The 22,705-nt window shown below is 44.3% G+C and overlaps 1 protein-coding gene and 1 long non-coding RNA gene across 3 annotated transcripts in view; one reads left to right on the top strand and one right to left on the bottom strand.

Annotated features, from left to right (window-relative positions):
* Positions 1–22,705, top strand: part of FCHSD2 (FCH and double SH3 domains 2) — a 136,707-nt gene that overhangs the window by 83,137 nt on the left and 30,865 nt on the right. Inside the window, exons 9-13 of one of the 2 annotated variants that reach the window (XM_035116186.3) lie at positions 3,956–4,078; positions 6,480–6,575; positions 8,756–8,827; positions 18,983–19,099; positions 22,169–22,273. In XM_035116186.3, the coding sequence (XP_034972077.1) occupies positions 3,956–4,078; positions 6,480–6,575; positions 8,756–8,827; positions 18,983–19,099; positions 22,169–22,273 (513 nt within the window). The remainder of the gene's footprint in view (positions 1–3,955; positions 4,079–6,479; positions 6,576–8,755; positions 8,828–18,982; positions 19,100–22,168; positions 22,274–22,705) is intronic. The other variant, XM_035116187.3, reaches the window with a different exon arrangement.
* Positions 16,701–19,632, bottom strand: LOC148686057 (uncharacterized). The gene is made up of 2 exons (XR_015949740.1): positions 19,139–19,632; positions 16,701–17,492 (listed from the first exon to the last, which is right to left on the bottom strand). It is a non-coding gene; the product is annotated as an uncharacterized LOC148686057 (long non-coding RNA).

Below are 22,705 nucleotides of genomic sequence, written 5' to 3'. Positions count from 1 at the left end.
CTGTAGAGCAGCAGTTGTTTTAAAAGCAAGTAATGTTCAAGTACTGGGGTGGGAGGTGGGGGGTCCAACTAAGTTAGCAAATACATTTGCTTTGCTAATGTTTACTTCTTCAGTCACTTGTACAAGAAATTGTTCCTGACATAAGCTAAACTAGATACTTTTAAGTGACTTAGTCAATGGGCTATGCCTTGCATCATCTCTTCCACTACGCTAGAAACTTCTGTCTATTGCAGGTCTCTGATTCTGTGACGTCTCTAAGCATGCACCTTTTCCCCCTATATAAATAATAGAATCGTAGAGTTGGAAGGGACCGTGAGAGTCATCTAGTCCAACCCCTTGCAATGCAGGAATCTCAACTGAAGCTTCTGTGGCAGATGGCCATCCAACCTTTGCTGCCACTGTCTGCCACTCATTCCTAAGGGGAAAGTGTGTTTGAGATGCCATCGTGGTGAGGTGAACTCCCTTTCCGCATAGCTCAATACATCCTGGCATGTATGCAGAGAAGCCTCTTTGCGGGGGTGCCCTGCTACTTAGATGCACAGAGGTGCAGCATCCCCAGAGGTCCATGCAGTGCACATACAATGCGCCTCCAACCACTCTCTGTTGCAGCCCTCATAATGACCATCTTCAGCCCTCTGCCTTTTGTTATATAATATGAATGGTTTTGTGGCCAGTCAAAATCAACCATTAGGGATGAGCCGAGGGGGTGGAGGGAGGAGGGACGGGATACGTCATGGATCAGGACAGGGTGGGGGGAATCACAGAGATGACCCACAGCAACGTGTGGCCGGGCCAGCTAGTTTGTTATATAATATGAATGGTTTTGTGGCCAGTCAAAATCAACCATTACAACCCTGATGAAAGTGTGATATATTGCATTATGCCTATTCACACATTGTTAGTTTTTTTTCCTTTCTGAGCAGCTCTAGGATTTGTACTTGGCAAGTTAGTTTATTTTGCCCCTAAGGCGCTCCCTACCATGGCTGTTACACTTGCTTCGAATCTCTTGCTTGCCGTGAATTAAAAAATCTTTTGAGTCCCTGCTTTATCTCAGCTGGTTACAATTAAAGCAGTAGTTCAGTTCATATATGCTGAATGTCAGCGTGAATGTTCTCCTGTTTAATTAATTTCTCGCATGATCCAGGGATGTGTTGACAACCACTTTGCACTGAACTTGAGAGATACCAACATCTTTAAATGCAGTAGGTGAAATGAGAAAGCTGCAAACATGCTAGCTGCGGATAATTCTCTTGCATATCTAGAAATAGCACTGCATACATTTTCACTTTGACAAACCTCTGGCAATTCTCTGCAAAGTGGCAGAAGCTATGGCAATGGGCATAGGACTTAAGTGAGTCAATTTTATTGTATATAGCCAAAGGCCTTTACAATGGACGGCAGATAATAAAAGGGGAAACTTTCCTCTAAAATCATACAATGTAACCTGTAGCAGTTTACAACATAAAAAGGAAATTTACAACATTAGATTTTAAAACTGGAGTGCATTCACATAGCTGGAACAGAGCTTCTTGGCTGCCGGCGCAAATTTGGCTACCTGGTGTGTAATATATACAGTGGTACCTCTACTTATGAATTTAATGCGTTCCGAACACACATTTGTAAGTCGAAAAAATTGTAAGTCGAATCCCATATGAATGCATTGGGAGAAAAAATTCGTAAGTAGAAGCAACCCTATCTAAAAATTCGTAAGTCGAAAAAATCCTATCTAAACCACATCCAAGATGGCGGACGGAGCTCCATTCGTAAGTAGAAACATTCGTAAGTAGAGTTATTCGTAAGTAGAGGTACCACTGTAGATGTTTCTCTGCTAGGAGTTCAACTGTCACTTCCTGTGTGGATCGACCTGGAAGCTAGTTAACAATTGGTGATATAAATTTTTCTCTTTTTTGAGGGGTGGGGGGATAAGCAGATAGCGTGTGATGACCTCTACCTGATTGTATCCATATATACATTTGCGATCCATATGGGGAATTCCCTGATATCTCCCCTCTGAATATGCCAAGGAATCTTAGTTCTACAAAGGCCCTGCGTAGTTATGGGAAGGTCAGAGTCCCAGCGTAATGGGGCCTTGAGTGATTGGCCTTAATTTGGGGGTACCGAGTTAGAGGAACAGGTGGCAATGATGGATGCTGTCTTGGTTGGCATCCTGATCAAAAATCCAATTTCTAAGGCCACGTGCTTAAGGGGTTTTCTCAAGACCATGAAGGCTGTGTGTACTGTAGGAAATGCTGTGTGGTAGAGGGGGGGGGTTGTCCCCAAGGAGGGTCAGTTGGTGGAATGAGAACTTCCCTATTTTCATCTGAGGAATATTGCTGTTGTACTGTCTCAAACTGGTCCTTGAGTTCGCAATCCCTGAATAGTGATGCTTTTCCATAAGGTTATTTGGGTAAATGAAAATAAAGAAATGTTGGTGCTTCGGGTGTTCTGTAAAGTTAGAATAATTAAAAATAAATGTTTTGCTGCATTTGCATTTCACTTTTACTCCATGGAGCTCAGTGTGGTATATATGCTTTCTCCCCCCCCCCCCATCTTATTTTCACAACAACTATGTAGCTTGAGCTGAGAGGCTGTGCCTGGCCCAAGCCCACCCAGGGACCTTCCTGGCTGAGTGGGGATTTGTTCTCCTATATTCTAGTCCAGTATTCTAACCACTGTACCACAATAGCTCACTCTCGTTAACTCTTGTGGATATTACTAGCCATTCATGAATATTGACTATTCAGTCATGCTTAGGCCAATCGAGAAGTGATGTTTGAGAGGTACAGATGCCTTCTGTGTCCATTCTGCTCCTCCTACAGAGCTAATAGCAGCTGGAGGAAGGTAGGGTTTCATTCAACTGAAGAAAGGGCATGGGAGGGAAGAGTTAAACACCATATCCCAGACCTCCGTCTCCCCTATCTTAATAAAAAAGCCCCATGAGGCTGCCAATTTGTAAAACCAAAACTGTGGGAGATTGCATATAGCTTAACCTTTTTTAGTAAGGCATTTGATAGCTTACCTTTAATGGTGTTACTTGGTTAATATTGTCATTGCTGATTGGGGTAGGTGGGGGGTGGACTAGTCGTGGTGGGGGCAGTGGTGGTGTGAATTTTGATTAATGTGCCTAAAGCACTTGAAAACCAAGAGCTGATGACACGGTAGTCGAAACCACTGAGCCTCTTGGGCTTGCCAGTCGGAAGGTCGGTGCTTCGAATCCCCACGATGGGGTGAGCTTCCGTTGCTTTGCCCCAGCTTCTGCCAACCTAGCAGTTCGAGACCACACCAGTGTAAGTAGATAAATAGGTACCGCTCCGGCGGGTAGGTAAACAGCGTTTCCATGCACTCTGGTTTCCGTCATGGTGTCCCGTTGTGCCAGAAGCGGTTTAGTCATGCTGGCCACATGACCCAGAAAGCTGTCTGCAGACAAACGCCAGCTCCCTCGGCCTGGAAAGCGAGATGAGCGCTGCAGCCTCATAGTGGCCTTTGACTGGACTTAACCGTCCAGGGGTCTTTTACCTTTTACTTTCTGTGCCTAGTCAACTACAATTTATTAGCAATCAGAGTAAATATTATTACTTTTTTAAGTAAAAGCATTTGTTAAGAAAAACAACATGGTTAATCAAATAGGAATTGTGTGTTTCTAGCAGGGACAATCACTTCTGGAATGCAACCTTTCTAAGCTAAATATATTATTCAGGCCTGATATCTCCAATATATGTTATAGGTACACCTCCTTTGTTAAAATGCAAAAAAGTGTTTTTATTAGCCCCTATTGGCTTTTGGAATACTCTTTAGTGCCAGCTAGTGGGAATAGATAGCAATTTCATTTCTGTTGCGGGAGCCTAAGATGACCAAGCATGAAGGTGAATAAATGCATTTTATTTAGATAGTGGATATTCACTGCACCAGATGAGCATGAATGAGATTTTTTTTTTTTGCTTCTATTTTAATGCAGGCTCTTGATGGGAATGTATGTGATCACCTTAAGGATTATTTAATGGCATTCAGCAGGACTGAATTAGAAGTATGCCAAGCTGTACAAAGCACATTCCAGTTTCTTTTGGAAACTTCCAGTCGGGTAAGTTTTTCAGTAAACTAGTTTTTGTGTGTGTGCCAAAATAGTTGTGAGAGGGTGGGCCCTGTGACTTTTTTTCGAAAACAGGAGGAGCCTGAAGAGGTCATAACCAGGGAAGTAGAATACTGCACCACCACAATGTTAATACTAGCCACCATGAAAAGGGTGGTGGGGACGGAGAGACCAGCATTATGGAGATGGCCAGCACTTGGTAAGGTAGTGATTTAATGCTTGATAGTGAGCTTTAAATGCAGGAAGTCTGAGGTTCTGTCCGTGGTGTCTTGAAAGATCTACATTGGCTCCCAGTACGTTGTTGGTGCTGACTTTTAAAGCCCTAAATGGCCTCGGTCCAGTATACCTGAAGGAGCGTCTCCAGCCCCATCATTCTGCCCAGACACTGAGGTCCAGTACCGAGGGCCTTCTGGCGGTTCCCTCGTTGCAAGAAGCCAAATTGCAGGGAACCAGGCAGAGGGCCTTCTCGGTGGTGGCGCCCGCCCTGTGGAATGCCCTCCCATCAGATGTCAAAGAGAAAAACAGCTACCAGATTTTTAGAAGACATCTGAAGGCAGCCCTGTTTAGGGAGGCTTTTAATGTTTAATAGATTATTTTATTTCATTTTTCTGTTGGAAGCTGCCCAGAGTGGCTGGGGAAACCCAGCCAGAAGGGCAGGTATAAATATTATTATTATTATTATTATTATTATTATTATTATTATTATTATTATTATTAAAGATCTATGGTGGCAGGGCTGAGAGACACATCTTCCTGCAACACAGGATAACTGCTGCCAACCAGAGTAAGCGTAGTGGCCTGAATCTGTATAAGGCAGTTTCATATACCTGGGAATAATTAGGAGCAAAAACTTGACACTGCCACCTGCTACTCCATTTCTTACAATAGGGATGTCCCAACAGGTCGATTGCGACCTGGTCGGTAGCTCCCCGTGAGGTTTTGGTAGATTGCGGTCGATTGCTGGCTCCCTTTCCTTAGCGGTGGTAAAATCCGGCCTCGTCCCGCCCTCCATTGTTGCACAATCTCCCTAGAAAAAGCTCAACAACTTTGACCCGAAACCCTCCCCCCCAAGGGGTAGATCACTGCCAGTTTTTTTCCCCTGTGAGTAGATCACAGTTTCTTAGGAGTTGGCCATCCTTGTCTTACAACAATAGCATTATCCATTTGATTTGGAGCTCTGCACTGTTATCAAAGTTGGCCTGGGATCCTCCCAAGTATAGTTTAAAAGCAGTTACAAGTTCTGTACCTGTTTGCAATGCTGCTTGAGTAATATTTTGCAGCATTGGTTTTTCCTAGGGTATGTTTATATAGTCTCCCTTAGCTGGCAGTTTCAATCCATCACATGGACTTATCCATTATGCATCACTTCTGCTCTGTCCAGTCACCTCTGCACAGGACTGTAGTTGTAGAGGCCACCCAGGCCAACTGGAGGAACCCACATAAAACTTTTATCTGCATTGCATTTGATACTGATGTGGTTAATCCACCCTTGCTGTCTGTGAAATGTTTGGATATCCCAAGCTCATGATGGTTTAATCCGGCTTCTCTAGTCTCTCCATAAGCCTTTTGACTTTCCGATACTACATTTCACTCTGGAGCTTAATGTTCTGCGGTTTCTAAAAATATATAGATATAAAAAAACCAGACACTTACAACTCCAACCCAATTTGTGGAGTTTTGAAAACTAAAATACACCTGATAAAGATGGCATACACTATTGAGCAGGTGGCTGCATTGGATTCTGGGATTGTATATGCATTCTTAAATAGCGTTCCTGTTTAAGATTAATATACATTCCATTCGTCAGCTATCTACAAGCCCTGTATACATTGCAATTGCAAATTGCCAGTTTGCTGCTGGGCCAGGTTTGAGGCATTTACGTTAATTCAAAAAGCCCTAAACAACTTGGACCCAGAGTACCTTAAGGATGGCCTGGTTCTAAAAGCTCCAACTTGAAAGGCTGAGATCCTCTGATTGAGCACCTCTGGTGGTTTCCCCTGTAGCCCCCAAGGTTCAGCTAGTCTTCACTCGGGGCCAAGTTTCATTGTGGCAGCCCTGCTCTTTTGAACCCCCTACCACTAGAGGTTTGGCAGGAACCATGTCTCCCTTTCTGCATATGTCCTGTGGAAACCTTTTTTTGTTTAGACAGGCCTTTACAAAATGGTTTTTTTTTCAACCCAGTAAGTATTCATTGATGTTTTATTGGTATTTAAAATGATGCTCCTATGGTATCTTTGTTGATTTCGTTTTAAATGTTGTACTGCACCTTGCAGAACTTCTGGTGTTGGCTTAACTATTGCCATGTTACAGTTTCTTCAGTTTTTCTGTCTCACACATTCTCTCTTTAATATCAGGGGTAAATGCCTGTAAACATATTCATTGTCTCTTTCAGGTAGTGCGAGATTACAATTTTCAGCTGTTCTTGCAAGAGAACTCCGTATTTCATAAACCACAGTCCTTCCAGTTCCAGCCTTGTGACAGTGACACCGTAAGGGCATTTTTTAAAAAATACATTAATTCCACTCCTTTGTTCAATGCTTTGAATGAGCCACAATCCAGGGAAGCTGTTTTTGTAAGGGGAACAAGGTCTACGTGCAAATAAATTGCCGTGTGCAGTTGTCTGCGTGGGCACGACCCAAGAAATTCTAAAATCCATACTTCTGCAGGGAGGAACACACTGATGTGCTGCCCAAGAGTTTTGCAACCTTGCATAGCCTATTAAGCCTTTCTTCGGCAGACAGGGAACACTGGATTGTGACCCAGGTGTGCTAAGGTGCACTGAGTCAGGTGTGCTAAGCCTGTTAAAAGGAGTGGGCTCAGGTGAACGTAGTTGCTTTGGACAACAGCAAAGTTTATTGAGTGCTACCCCTTTTCACACATTTAGATCCCATGAATGGTGGGAGAGTGGGATTATACCAACTTACCCATTCAGGAGGGACACAGGTGGCGCTGTGATCTAAACCACAGAGCCTAGGCTTGCCGATCGGAAGGTCGGCAGTTCAAAGTGCAAGTAGATAAATAGGTACCTCCCCGGCAGGAAGGTAAGCAGCGTTTCTGTGCGCTGCTCTGGTTTCGCCAGAAGCGGCTTAGTCATGCTGGCCACATGACCCGGGAAAACTGTCTGCGGACAAACGCCGGCTCCCTCGGCTTATAAAGCGAGATGAGCGCTGCAACCCCAGGGTCGTTCGTGACTGGACTTAACTGTCTTTTTACCCCTTTTCAAACATTCAGATCCCATGAGTGGTGGGAGATTGGGATTATACCAACCTACCCCTCTCAGGGTGTATCTTCCTCACCCAATACTGCACATAAAACTTAAAACAGTGTTGCCTCGCAAGACGAATTTAATTCATCCCGCGAGTCGCTTCGTATAGCAAAAATTTCGTCTTGCAAAGCGGCTCCCATAGGAACGCATTGAAGTGTGGTTTCCCATAGGGTGCCTCGCAAGACCGGGGGGGGGGGTCGTCTTGTGAGGCACCCTATGGGATGAAAAAAAATGCGTCTTGCGAAGCGCGCCATAGGAAACTTCGTCTTGCGAGTCTCCATTGAAATCGCAAAACACTTTCGTTTTGCGAGTTTTTCGTCTAGCGAGGTACCACTGTATATCCATAGGGACCTTGGCGTCTAGAGCCCAGCACGAGTTCTCCCTGTTGGCCCCACACAAAACTGAGCTGTACATTAGATTGGATTCTATTCGTGCCGTTCCCTATGTAAATATGAAGTCCAACATGCAAATGTTTTATGGGGTGAGTGCATCATGATAGGTGGGGCAGGGTGGCAGAGTCTCACCCCCTGCTCCATGTAGAATATGAGCACTTGCACTGGTGGGGTGGAATACGAAGCTTATTAAAACATCTGTTCATTTAGACACATTTTTTAGGGTATGGTAGCGGAGGGTCTAATTCAACTTTGCAAGTGTACAGCAAAGCTCTGTAACCGATCCCAGTGTTTGCCTTGTGTGTTTGTCTTGTATGTGGTCAGCCCTTGCTTATTGCCTTACTTATTTATTTTTTAAGGTTTTATGTCCTCAAAAAAGCTTCCCAAATGATTTATTTTATGTTGAGAATAATTCGTAAATACAGGGGAGGCTGGGAGGGGTTTGCTAAAAAAAATTATCATGTTTTAAGAAATGGTTGATAACAACAACAAAAATTTTTTACAAATCATACTCTCTCCCCAAATATTTGCAGTATTAAGCAAATAGCTCACCAGGTGGCTAAAGAGCAATTTTCTGTGCTTCTTACACCAAGGTCATAGAAAGTATACCAATTTAAGCAAAGTGTAAGTTTTTTTAGAAGTCCTTTCTTTTTGCAGATTTTTGATAAACCGTAGTTAGCAAGGGAGAAGGGACCTGGGTTTGTGCTGCATTAGGGGAAAGGCAGATAAAAATTGGGTGAGCCTTGTTAAAAACAACAAACCTGCCCTTGAAATTCAGATGTTTTCTAACTCCATCCTCAACAAAAGATAAGTTAATTTTATACCTCTGACTTCTCCAGCACATTGTTTACATCAAGTCCAAGGGTATATAAAAGGCAGTGGGCTGAGTTTTCCCTGACTAACCATATTTGCCTAATTGTGTTTGCCTTGCAGTTCTAACTGGTGTGTGTGTGTTTGTGTGTGTGTGTGTGTGTGTGTGTGTTTTGTCCTTGTGCAACCTTTGACATTCAGAGTTTTAATGCCGTTCAGCTGGTGGATATTGAGCCTTCACCTGTCAGTGCTCTGAGAATGACCTTAGTAGAGGTATATGGCAGCATCTGCTTTCACCATTTACTGTCTCGTGGTATTGCTGATATGCATGATGACAAGGGCTGTTATGGTGCAATCTGCTTCCATGCATAAAGTGGCAAATGAATGCATAACGTGTTAAAAAAAACCAGATTCCTACTGTCAAGATCTCAGAACTGAGCTAAATTCTCAGAGGCCTCCTGCTTAACTTTACTGGACCAAACAGCGCACAATTTATAATAATTCAGAATTTTGAAGTGAGATGTCAAAGTACCATCTAGTTACAGGTAGTTAGCCGTGTTGGTCTGGCGTAGTCGAAACAAAATTTAAAAAATTCCTTCCAGTAGCACCTTAGAGACCAACTAAGTTTGTCATTGGTATGAGCTTTTGTGTGCATGCACACTTCTTCAGATACACCATCTGATATCTAGAGTAGCTTTACATAATCCTGTGACCAGAAGTGCCCCCTTGAGCTCCATGTACCCTTCCGGGAAAGCAGAATAAAACTGTGGGTATCTTACCATACTCTTGATTTCGATTAAATTAATTAAGATATTTATATGTCATTTTTTTCTGCCTTAATTGCTAAAGCACCTGAGGTAGTATACGTCGTCAGCAGCAGCAGCGGCAGCAAACAAATACTATTAAGATAGCAGAGTGCAGCAGACAAAAATTAAGCATCTGCTAGGACATCCTTCCCCAACCTGTTGCCCTCCAGATGAACTGCAACTTCTGTCATCCCTGACCGTTGCCCATGCTGGCCAGGGTCACTGCGAGTTGTAGTGCAAAACATCTGGAGGGCACCAGATTGAGGAAGGCTGCCTAAGGGATTAAAATTCCTTCAGCTGTGTGTGGCCAAAAGCCATCTTGAACAATAGTCATCCAGTGGTCCCTGAATGCCGTTAAAGAGGGAGCTGAGCAGAGCCCCTGGGGCAAGGTATTGCACGGAAAATGCCCTCTTAAGCACCCCAGTTCACTTCATCTTTGAAGGTACAGTGAGATACAGAAGGCCCCGTAATTAACGAGGCCTAGTCATCAGGTGGCGCTGTGGGTTAAACCACTGAGCCTAGGGCTTGCTGATCAGAAGGTCAGCGGTTCGAATCCCTGTGACGGGGTGAGCTCCCGTTGCTCGGTCCCAGCTCCTGCCAACCTAGCAGTTCGAAAGCACATCAAAATGCAAGTAGATAAATAGGAACCACTACAGTGGGAAGGTAAACGGCGTTTCCGTGTGCTGCTCTGGTTCGCCAGAAGCGGCTTTGTCATGCTGGCCACATGACCTGGAAGCTATACACCGGCTCCCTCTGCCAATAATGCGAGATGAGCGCGCAACCCCAGAGTCGGTCACAACTGGACCTAATGGTCAGGGGTCCCTTTACCTAGTCATCAGGGGCCAGGTAAAGGATTGGGTACGGTGCCCAGTTAGACCCCACCCACCCACCCACCCCCACAAGATGCAGGAGCTTCAAGCTATAGTGTAGAATCCATTATTGGGCCAGTACAAATGTATCCAGATACTTGAATTTTTTCTTCGGTTTTCATTATCCTGAGGTTGACATAAAAGCAAGTCAGGCCTAGTTTTGCTTGTCCAAAAACGCATGTCGTAAAATTGGATCCAGGAAACTGACAGCTGGGTCCTTATTTCTGTCAGTCCACGTAGCCGATGTTTCATTTTTGGCCATTTTACTCTCCTACTAAATTTCATCCTGCAAGTCATTCTTTGGATAATACTCAAAACAAGGAATTCTATATACACTCTATTTTTCTACTCGTTAACCATCCTTGAAGTAGGGGGGGAAATATGCAACTGTTATGCATTTTAGTCACTTCATTTCCATTTCGTGTTGGAGCTGTTCGGAGTAAGTAGCTTTTTCATGGGATATGCATGATTATTTTCAATGGGCAAGCTGTGCGGTGAACATTACGGAGTAATCTGTTGACCTGAACTAAAATCAGTACTCTTCCCCCCCCCCAAGACTAATTTTTCAATCAAATAAACAGTTTTACAGAACTTGGGTGCCTCTTCCTAGAGAGGTTTCAGTTGTTTAACTACAGAGCGGAGAGAGATAGGGGCATATGCAATCTAACATTTATAGCTATTAAACTGCTGTGCCATTTTTCTGCTTGGAATAATTCAGCATGTTTTCAGGGTGCAAGTGAGAAGCCGGCTATCTCTTGGGAGGATTAGTAAAGTCACCTACACAGTAGAGCACCTTCAGGCACCGAATACATGTAAAAGGGGGTTAGTAATAGAGGCAGGTGACTCTCCTGCCGCCAACAGAGGGTTGCTGCTTGTTTTACCATACAGCTTCTGATCCAGCTCACTGTGCAACAGCAAGCAGAAGGTGAAATTTCAATACACAGCCATTCTCAACTTTCTGGATTATCCCATTCACTTTGTACAGAGCAGGTGTATCCCTAGTTTACACTCCTACAAGATTATCTGCCAACATTTATATAGTACTGGGACTCGGTAAAGAATTGAGAACATGCCCTGGTCACAGAAATTACTGGCTATGGAACATTGTGTTCCCACCCGAGCGTCGTGCTACCCTTTGCAGGAGGACAGTAGATCACGTCTGAATGTTGTAAATCGGGGGTCGGCAACCTAAGGCCCATGGGCCGGAATCGGCCCACGGAGGTCGTTTAACCAGCCCGTGAGCCACCCCCAAACCGAGCCACCTGCTTGGCGAGTCCCCGCACGCTGCACTAAACCGGCACAGCGCGACGCGGAGACCAAAAGTCGCTTCTGCGCATGCCCAATTTTGAGCATCTGGGCATGCGCAGAAGTGATTTCCGGTGCCATGGACATGTGCAGATGTGATTTTCGGCGTCATGCTGTGCTGGCCCGGCCCGGCCCACGGAGGATCTCCACGGGAGTGATCCGACCCATGCCTGGTAAGCCTTGCCGACCCCTGTTGTAAATGGTACAAAGCAGGTGGCTCACACAATCCAGGACGTGCTAAAGGAGAATCTGAGTGTTGTGATTAGAAAGGAGAAGACTTTGTCTTGAGGCCGAGGTAGGGGAATGGGGTGGGGGGGGCAGAGAGGCATAGCAAATAACAGAAGACAGTGGGAGGAGCAAAGGGGGAGGAACAAAAATGGGCAAGATCAGAGGGTTAGAGGAGGTGGCTTTAACATAGCAATGGGGTAAGTGGGGTTTTTACAAATTTTGTTAAAAGCAAATTGACTAAAATCAAATCCGAAACACAAAGCTGTTAGGAGGCAAGGTAAACTTCTTAATCAGAATTCCCCCCCAAACTGCAGTGCACAGAGAACTTATTATCAAGCTCACTAATGCATAGATAAGCATATTTGCAACAGCATGGCTAAATGTAGGAGGAAATTTGCTAGCTCTTTATGTTTCCTGATTGGAAATGGAGGCCCCTTCCTCAAACAGCATGTGATCCTGTGAGAAATTGCAATAAACAACTAAATCTATTGCCAAGATAATGGCCCCAAAGAGCTGAAACAAAACAAAAAAAATTACGCAGTTCTTTCCTGTTTTTGCCAAGATGCTGCCTGTGATACTATATTCTGTACATTGGAGGGTTGACTGTGTTAACCTTGGGGTATTGCAAAATTCACTCATGCCTGATCCACTCCAACCAATATGCAGAATGATGGTCAATGCTGAAGTGTAGAATTCTAGCTGATACTAAATACTACAGGTTTTATTGACTTATTTGTTCAATTTATATCTCGCCCTTCCTCTGAAAGGAACCCAGAACAGTGAAAACCAAGTGACAAAGCAATAAGCACATACTTAAGGCACCTTAAAAGGAATCCCGATACAGATTGGAAAAGATATTAGCTTAAAGCTTCCTCAACCTCGGCCCTCCAGTTGTTTTGAGACTAAAATTCCCAGCATCCCTGACCACTGGTCCTGCTAGCTAGGGATCATGGGAGTTGTAGGCCAAAAACATCTGGAGGGCCAAGGTTGAGGAAGCCTGGCTTAAAGGCTTTCTGAAAGAGGAAGGTATTCAGTTGGCTGCAAGTCTCCTTGGAGTGGTGGATCAGAATCCACAAGTTATTTCACATTCTCACCTAAAGGTGGGTCACACCAATGGCACCCCACAATTTTTTTGATGTTTTGATTTTTTTTAAGCAAGGGGGGTGAAAGAGCTAAGGAAATAAAACATGCAGAAAGAAACACGAGTACAAAGAAACAAACAGTGAATGTGTAGGTTAATTTCTTCTTGCAGATACTGTGGGATCCCAGGTCTGAAATGGTAGAAAAGTATCACTCTAACCCTTTGAGAAAACCTGCAGCAAATGAAAAACAGGACTGTGAAGTGAGAGCCACTCTTCTCTACGAACTTCCTTTAGGGTTTTCCGAAACTCCTGGGAAGGCGGTAAATAGATAAGGCAGAACAAAAATAGTATTATTAACAAAGTTGGGTATTTGTGCGAGGGCATGAGTCGCTTCATTCTGTGGGACCCAACAGGCTTGTGAACACCCCCCATTTAGAAAGCGAACTTTTTTCTTCTCCTCTTTGCAGTCATCCTTAGACAATCAAGGAGTCTGTAGTTATGTGCCAAGAGCCTTTCAAAGATGCTCCTCTCCCCCCTCCCGCACCCCGCCTCGGCCCTGGGGATGCTTCTATTTAAACATCTGCGCATTGCATGTGAGAAGTGCTAGATTCTAACACAGCTGCTGTGGTAGTTGGCTTGTCTACACAGAACGAGGAATTGTTGGGAGCCTTTGTGCAGGTTTTCACACTGTGTGCGTATGCGCGTGAGCGCTATTGACAGAAGAATACATTATCCCGCAGTGCCTTTAGAGACTCCTCTAAAGTAAAAACGGGTACAGCGAGTGTCCCACAACTAAAATAAAAATAAAATCAGCCACAATAAATTCAGACTGAAAATGAGAAAGAGGTGCAGTAAATTCAACGGTGCCTTTTTAAAAGGCAGGAGTCTGTGAACCCTAAATCGTGCATATTCTCCTGCTGTCAATGGTTGTAGAAACCTCGCCCCATGTCTGTCCCAAGCAATGACTGGATTGTTTTGTTGTACTTTGTGTATGGTAGCTGGCATGCAAGAAATGCTCATTTCTATTGGGAGTTTTCTGATTTTTACAATGATCAGCTAGTCGTTCCCTTTGCAGCTCTAATGAGAGCCTAGCATGTTGCTGGGTTTTTTTTTAAGACTTTGAGCTGTTCCTCTCTCAAACTCCTCACCATTTTTGAGAAAATAGGTGAGAAATCAGGCTTTCTCCTGAATAAGTAGTCAAGCTTGCAACCCAGTCCATCAATACATACTTGACCCAGTCTTTCTGCCTCTCTGTAAGGCATGTGCTGTACTTCTAATGGGGAACAGAGTCACTCTAGAGATTCTGAAATACAGGCTGTGACCTGGTTCTCAAAAGCAGAAGTTGAACAGCTTCAGACTGTAGGTGGGATGCTCTTCTGCATGCACACAAAAATAAATAAAATCTATGCAAATAACAAAGTTGCTTGGCTAACATAAGAACATAGGGAGAGCCTGCTGGATCAGGCCAATGGCCCAATGTAGTCCAGCATCCTGTTCTCACATTGGCCAACTAAATGCCTGTGGGAAACAAGGGAGAAGACCACCATCATTTTGGTAGCCCTTTTCTGAGCTTTTTACAATATCCTTTTTGAGATGAGATGACCAGAGCTGTACCCAAATGCAGTCTCACCATAGATTATAAATTGTGATATTGGCAGTATTGTTGTTATTGAGGAACGTTACATTATGCAACCCTGATAAAGGCCCAGTTACAATTTGTAACTTCTACACAATTGCCTGTGGTTCTTTGAACTAATCTGGTTACAGGTAGGTAGCCGTGTTGGTCTGGATCGAAGTAAAATAAAAAAATTCCTTCAGTAGCACCTTAAAGACCAACTAAGTTTTTATTTAGGTATGAGCTTTCGTGTGCATGCACACTTCTTCAGATACAGTGAAATGGAAGTTTCCAGGCACTTATGTAGAGAAGGGGTGGGGAGGGGTGGGGATGGGGAGGGGGGATCACTCAGAAGTGATCACCCACCCCTTCTCCCCACCCCTTCTCTACATAAGTGCCTGGAAACTTCCATTTCACTGTATCTGAAGAAGTGTGCATGCACACGAAAGCTCATACCTAAATAAAAACTTAGTTGGTCTTTAAGGTGCTACTGAAGGAATTTTTTTATTTTACTTTGAACTAATCTGTTTGAGAATCAGTGTGTTAGTTACTAACCTGGCTGGTAGTTTTGTCAAGCAGCCAAGCTGGTCTTTGGCTGAAGATGCTGTTAATGTTCACATCTGGGATCCCTAAACAGCATCTCACATTACTTTATAATGTCGTGGTCCCCAGTTTAGAGTTCTACTTAAGTGCCCCAGGCACAATTTCTGGCTTCCCTTGTTGCTGAATCATCTCGCTATATATTTTGAGCAAACCATGCCATTTTTGGCATCACTTCCTGTCTCAATGACGCCTGTCCATTCTCCTCCTGCCTCCTTTTTTGATAGGCAGTTATTCCACCGCTCCTTAGGAGTAACACCCTTTTCAGGTAGGGTTCACCTGGCTAGATGGTTGTGCCACAGGGGACAGCTGACATTGCTCCGTTTTGTGTAGGTGAGTGCTCTCTTTTGCTTTCAAAAGCTGAAGGGTTTTTCAGAGCACATCAGAGCGCTTTCACTGCAAGTCTCAAGGCAGAAAGTGAATCTATAATTAGCTCCGCTTTTTGGACTGTTGTTTGTCCTTTCAGGCCAAAATGGGGGAGGGTTTGTTTTCTCCCCCCTGGATGGAGTTGGAACTAAGATCCCGTAATAAACATTGGCACCATCTCAGCAAATACACATCCCTACTGGAATTCAGTTAGCATGGCTGGAGCCTCTATGAGCTTGTAGCCCACGCAAAAAAAGAGGGACATTTCAAGAACTGTTGGAATTCTTATGTCAAGCAGGCCACAGCTGAATAACAATGGAATAGACCATTATGTGTCCTGTGTTTCGAGGCAGAAACATGTTGTTCCTGGCAAGTGAGCTGGCACAGTATACCAGATTAGACCATACCCACCAAAGTTTCCCCTGGAGCTGGAGAAATTTTCCTTGTGGTGCACAAGATGTGTGATTGGTTGGTTGAAATAAATGGTCCAGCAAAATCTGTAATCTTACAGAATAATAGGATTGATGAGCAAATCACACAATTTTCTGTGGTGGGAAACTTCAAGTAACCCAAGAATCTTATGGCGCTGTTCAAGACGAACCAATGCGTTGGCATTGTGGCACCTCAAGGCAGCTAGTCTGTTCCAGCAGAAACAACCAGCGCAGCTACCCTTCAGGAAATGTATTGGCACGATTTATATTTTATTTCAAAGACAAGGCGTATTTTCTTTTGCAGCTGACACTCAGAAGTGGCACACATCCTTGTTGGCATCCGTCTGTCTTAAGAGATTGCCTCCAGGGGTGAAGCCAAACTGTTCTGGGCTGCCCAGACAATACGCCTCCCCTTCTTGGCCTTGCTGATGTTTATGGAGTGTTAGGGGAGGGGTAATACCTCTGGTGGGGGACACGTTGTGCTTCTTCTGGAGTAGTTTGTCCACCTCTGGTCCCTGCTGCCGTCAGGTGTGTGATTTTTGTTCTCATCCTGGGGCAAAGTTCTCGAGGTACTACTTCCGGGTTAGCGGAGTCTATAACCTGAAGTGTTTGTAACCCGAGGTCCCACTGTACATTTAAAAGCACATAAAACCACTAAGATCACTTGGCACACTTAAAATTTTAAAGCGTTGATTACTCATTGTTTATCAGGAATTGGGAGGTGCCCCATCTCTTAATTGCCAGGTCTAGGTGGCGGAAAAGAAACCTGTCAGTTGCACAGATTTCCCCCCCCCCAAACGAGGGTGTTTGTTGCACAGCAAAGCAGGAGCAAATAATCAAGATGGTCATTGAGTCTGTTTTATTCATGGCTTCATCTACCAGATTTCATCATAAGATAAAAGGACAGTTTCTATAATTAAATGTACACAACAGAGGCAGAACCTTTTTCAACCCAGGGACCACCTTCCCTCCTGGGGGTCATCTGTTGGTAGTAGTTAGGGCCAGAGGCATAATCAGAATTTAAGGACCTATTGTAGCCTAGCAAACAAATTCATGAAGGGTGTGAAGCAGGGCAAGTGCAGGCTGGAGCCCCTGGGGAGAGTCCTGGAGGGCTGCATTTGACTGCAGGCCTGAGGTTTCCCCGGCGCTGGTTGTTGTTGTTTAGTTGTTTAGTCATGTCCGACTCTTCGTGACCCCATGGACCATAGCACGCCAGGCACTCCTGTCTTGCACTGCCTCCCACAGCTTGGTCAAACTCATGTTCGTAGCTTCGAGAACACTGTCCAACCATCTCGTCCTCTGTCGTCCCCTTCTCCTTGTGCCCCTTGTGTCCCCTTCATCTTTCCCAGGGAGTCTTCTCTTCTCATGAGGTGGCCAAAGTATTGGAGCCTCAGCTTCAGGATCTGTCCTTCCAGTGAGCACTCAGGGCTGGTTTCCTTCAGAATGGATAGGTTTGATCTTCTTGCAGTCCATGGGACTCTCAAGAGTCTCCTCCAGCACCATAATTCAAAAGCATCAATTCTTCGGCGATCAGCCTTCTTGATGGTCCAGCTCTCACTTCCATACATCACTACTGGGAAAACCATAGCTTTAACACGGACCTTTGTAGGCAAGGTGATGTCTCTGCTACCCGGCGCTGGTATAAAACATTAAGAAAAATTAGTTAGTGGAACAACACCAATTGAAAGCCACCAGAAATATCCAAACTACCCCAGTGATGCATTGGGTCAGTGGGTCTGGCTGTTAACCAGAAGGGTGGTGGTTCAAGCCCACCCAATGATGGCTCTGGGCAGGATTCATTCATTGCAGGGGGTTGTACTAGATGACCCCCTCCAACTCTGCAATTCTATGATTCTATCAATTGAGTTCTGAGACTTTATAAAAAAATGGAATAAAAATATCTGCCTGGTACTGAAAATATAAAAAGGTATATGCCAAGCAAGCTTCTCAAGCCGGGGGGGGGGGGGAGAGAGATCCACTGGTGGCGTGGATAAGGGTGGGAAATGCCTGCTCCCCAGCTGCTAGAGTTAGGGGATTGCTTATAGAACCTTTAAAGAGGAGACTAGAGCCATTCATAAGTGTAGTTTGAAGGACTAAAGTGGATAGCTCTTGGATTTTCCCCCAATAGACATAAAAGACCCTACTCATGGGGAAGGAGGTAATGGGTGCAATATGCCTGCTTTAGAAGAACACTCTTTTTTTGCATCTCTGCAAGATGATCTGATGAAAGAGAGGGGAGGAAGCCAGCAACTGTTACAGTGGAAAGGATTTCCTCCCCTCACCCTCAACTTCTGGACCGCTTCTACTTTATATGGTTCTTTGGATGATTGAGACCTTTTACGTTTTGGGACGTGCAGGAGCTCAAGGTTGAATCCCTTTATCATACAGCCCGCCCCAAACACCCCTGCTGTCAGCTTTTGCAAAACGTGGTTGTCCCATCATAGGGCCATTGCCTGTGATGCGAGAACCATCCTGTAATGGTGCAAGTAAAGCATTGCATGCGCTTGTCAACTGCTGGTAATTACTGGGGTGGGAATGCGGATCAATACCTTGCTTTTGCCTTGATTTAATGCATGGGCTAGTTTGATAAGTATTCAGGGTCTTTGTGAAATCATTTTTTGTTCATGTGTTCACCAATCTCGTGAAAGCTTATGAAACATTGGGAAACGCAATGCAGAATAAAGTTTAGATCTCAGCCCCCAAATTCCCTCTTTGCCTGAGGCACTTTATCTGCTCTTTGTTTGGTTCCTCTGCTTCAGAAATTTCTCGTATTAAAGATAATTCATTTTCACTTTACAGCAACCTCTTTTTTAAAAAAGAAAGAAAGAAAACAACCTGATCTTGCTTTGAAAAGCATTAAAGAGCAAATTACACTGGCTTCAGTTTTTCATTTCCCCCATGACAAAACTCATGGACAGACAAGCAGGGCTTTTTCTGTGTTTGAAATTTGCTTGTTATGTTCAGCTTCATATAACAAGAATCTGGGAAAAGCCCTTTTGCGAAGTCTTGCAAGTGAGTTAAATAACATTTTTCAGATGGCTACATAGACAAGGATGTCACAGGTGGGAAGGCCGGGCCTAGGAAATCCCCTCACTCACTTTCCTTTCTCGTATGTTTGTGTTTCAGAGTAGACAACTGGAATCTGAGACCGGAACGACGGAAGAGCACAGTCTGAACAAGGAAGCCCGAAAATGGGCGACGCGTGTGGCAAGAGAGCACAAAAACATTATTCACAGTCAACGGGTAGGTTGAAAATAAATAAGATTATTGGCGGCTTCTTACCTGTCCTGTTCATCCAGCCACCTTGGTAAGGGATTACACCACTCATATTCCACATATTCCATGAGGAAAGGAAACAGCTTCGTTGGGATATATATTCCAGCTTGTGGCATCCCACATAATTCTGGCTTTGGCCTTGTTTCCATTGAGAGGGTTCTCTGTTCCACATGGTCCCAACAGATCACCTTATTCTTCAAAGTGCTTTAACTGGGATGTGTAAAAATTAACACATGCTAATTACTCTCAGTCATGTTGGCCATGATTTAAAGGGGCTTGCCTTTGCCAGAGTTGTCTTGTTTGTTTGTTAGTTGTGTGCTGCCACACTACACTGCAACGTTACCTTGCCAAGATGTTTCATTTTTAAATGCAGTCCAAATTAGAGGTCTCTGGATCATTTACAAATCTATGTCCTTGTCAGTTCACACCAGGAAGGCCTATATGACATTTAGGATTGTGAGAGGTGGTTCTCCTCTTGATTTTTCAAGCCCCTAATTTGTGTAGGTTCCAAGTAGCTTCAGGAAACATTACGTGGCACTACCTGTATGAACCGCTGAGAAAAAAGGTCATTCTCTAAATTTGCAAAGCAGTAGCTTTATACTGGTATAAATCTCAATTCTATTCGGACTCAATTGTACTTGTATGTGTTGTTACACACACATTTGTTTTAAAAACAAGCCTACAAGGTTTACCACTGTATTCTGCTCTGGTCAGACCTCACCTGACCTCAGAGCCCATCCGCAACCTTACAAGTTGTGACGTTTTGCTATGCGCCAGGCGAAACCCAAACGGCACCAGCCAATCAGCCAAGTGGGAAAAATTCCTGTCGTGCCCTTGTCCCAACGACAGACGACACACGACGGCATAGCAAGGTCAAGCGCAAGGATGAATTTTAACAGGGAGAAATGTAAAGTACTACACTTGGGCAAAATAAAAAATGAAAGGCACAAATACAGGATGGGTGACACCTGGCTTGAGAGCAGTACATGTGAAAAGGATCTAGGAGTCTTGGTAGACCACAAACTTGACATGAGTCAACAGTGTGATGCAGCAGCTAAAAAAGCCAATGCAATTCTGGGCTGCATCAATAGGAGTATAGCATCTAGATCAAGGGAAGTAATAGTACCACTGTATTGCGCTCTGGTCAGACCTCACCTGGAGTACTGTGTCCAGTTCTGGGCACCACAGTTCAAGAAGGATACTGACAAGCTGGAACGTGTCCAGAGGAGGGCGACCAAAATGGTCAAAGGCCTGGAAACGATGCCTTATGAGGAACGGCTTAGGGAGCTGGGTATGTTTAGCCTGGAGAAGAGAAGGTTAAGGGGTGATATGATAGCCGTGATCAAATATATAAAAGGATGTCATAGAGAGGAGGGAGAAAGATTGTTTTCTGCTGTTCCAGAGAAGCGGACACGGAGCAAGGGATTCAAACTACAATAAAGAAGATTCCACCTAAACATTAGGAAGAACTTCCTGACAGTAAGAGCTGTTCGACAGTGGAATTTGCTGCCAAGGAGTGTGGTGGAGTCTCCTTCTTTGGAGGTCTTTAAGCAGAGGCTTGACAGGCATATGTCAAGAATGCTTTGATGGTGTTTCCTGCTTGGCAGGGGGTTGGACTGGGTGGCCCTTGTGGTCTCTTCCAACTCTATGATTCTATGAAGGTTTGGTTTTTATGAAAGCCGGACAACATGGGTAAAAATTTGTACCTGAGAACTGGAAACAAATAAATACTTCCCTCAATGGGAAGTTGTCCCTTACCTTACAAGTCTGTCATTTAAAATAATCCTTATTTATTTCATAAAATTTATTTTAACGGTTTGCATACTGCTTAATTAAAGACCTCGTAAGCCACTAACAAGAAAAGAGCAATTCACATCGCAAATAATTCACCCAGGTACTCTCATGCACTCTTTCCATAAATCCTTTACATTTGCAGACATCTATTTTTATATCTTCATGGTACTGGAACGACACCTGTTTTCCTGCATAACATTTAAGGCTGCGCTTTTATTAATTTTTGTTTGCATTTTGCTTGAGAAGCAAGCTGAGACACTGCACATATCTAAGCAATTGTATTTTAGTGGAAATGTCCAGATCAAAGCGTTATACCCTTAATTCTCCTTTCCTCCTCCTTCTCCCCAAGGGGAGGGGGCAGGGAAAATCTTGGTACTCTGTAGCATGGCTGTGACATTGCTGTTTAAATTTATAAACAAAGCCAGCTGAGTGAGACAGTTTCCAAGTTTCTTCCTTTCCTTTACTCTTGGAAACACACCAGCCAGAGAGTAGGGAAAGTGCACAGCCACTTGCAACGTCCACCCTTACAGCATTAGAAATCAGAGCAAGCTCCGGCTCTTTTAGTTGTTTGTGCTGTGAGTTAGGATTTGCATAAAATACAGGCTCTCTTCGGTTCAACACGGGCAAGGGCACCGCTGTCTTAAGCAACCATGAGATGTGTGGACCTAGATCTGGTCTCAAATGCGGATGTGTAAAGTGAGCACCATTAAGGGATACATGTCTGGTGAATAATAATAAAAATAAAAATAATAAATAATATTGTTGTATCCCGCCCTCCCCAGCCGAGGCCGGGCTCAGAGGAGCTAAGTCATAAAAACAACACAATATGCATAAAAACAGACACCAATTAATTAAAATACCTCTTAAAATTAATTCAGACAAGTTAAAATCTGGGCAGGTGGCAGTTACCAGGTTGGAATTGAGAGTGGTTGATACTTGCCAGGGCCAACTGTTTCCACTGATCATACAAGAACCTGTGAGCGGGTTGGGGGGGGCCTCCTTCGGGCTTGTTTTATCCAAAGGAAAGTAAATCAAACTGCATAAGGGAGAGCAGCGAAGAAATTCTCTTCTTCCCATTTGGGGCTGTTTGTAAATCAGGACGGAGGCCCGCCTGTTAAAGCCTTGCAAAGGAAGAGCTTCTGCGCGAGGTTTGACGTGACGCTTCGTATCCCTTCCAGAAACAACAGTTCGATTAAAAACACGCCAAATGTTCTCCCCCCCTCCCCTTCCTGTTTTTGGCAGACTCTGGAAGAATTGGAATGCCATGGGTCTGTGGTGTCTGAGCAAAGCCGAGCAGAACTGGAACAGAAGATAGATGAAGCCAGAGAGAACATCCGCAAAGCCGAGGTGAGAGGAACGTTTGCTCCAGCCTTATCTCTGGTGCTTTAGGGCAGTGGCTCAGATTGCAGCAGCAGCTACCGGGTAGTCTTGCACCAGTGGCACATTTTTTGAGCAGTTTTCTCGTTGTGTGTGCGAAACAGCTTAAAACATGCAAAGGGGTTCGTAAAAATCTGTTTTAGATTGATAAGATGCAGAGTAAACATGAGGCTGTGAGACGAGGAAATAGCTCTCTTCCCCCAACCCAACCCACCCACCCCCAAACCGGGCAGTGTTGTGTTAATGGTACGGTCACTGATTCAAGACACCTGTTGGCAAAAACAAGAAAGGATGCTGCCAGGTTTCTTGGCTGAATGGGCTGCAGTAATTAAAGCAGTAGAGGGGAGGACTCTAATTACGTTAGTGATGTTAACTCCCAGGGAGTTTTGACAACTCAACTCA

This window comes from Zootoca vivipara, chromosome 4, assembly GCF_965207765.1.
Source record: "Zootoca vivipara chromosome 4, rZooViv2.hap1.1, whole genome shotgun sequence".
Lineage (NCBI taxonomy): Eukaryota > Metazoa > Chordata > Lepidosauria > Squamata > Lacertidae > Zootoca > Zootoca vivipara.
This window is presented reverse-complemented; position numbering and strand designations above follow the sequence as displayed.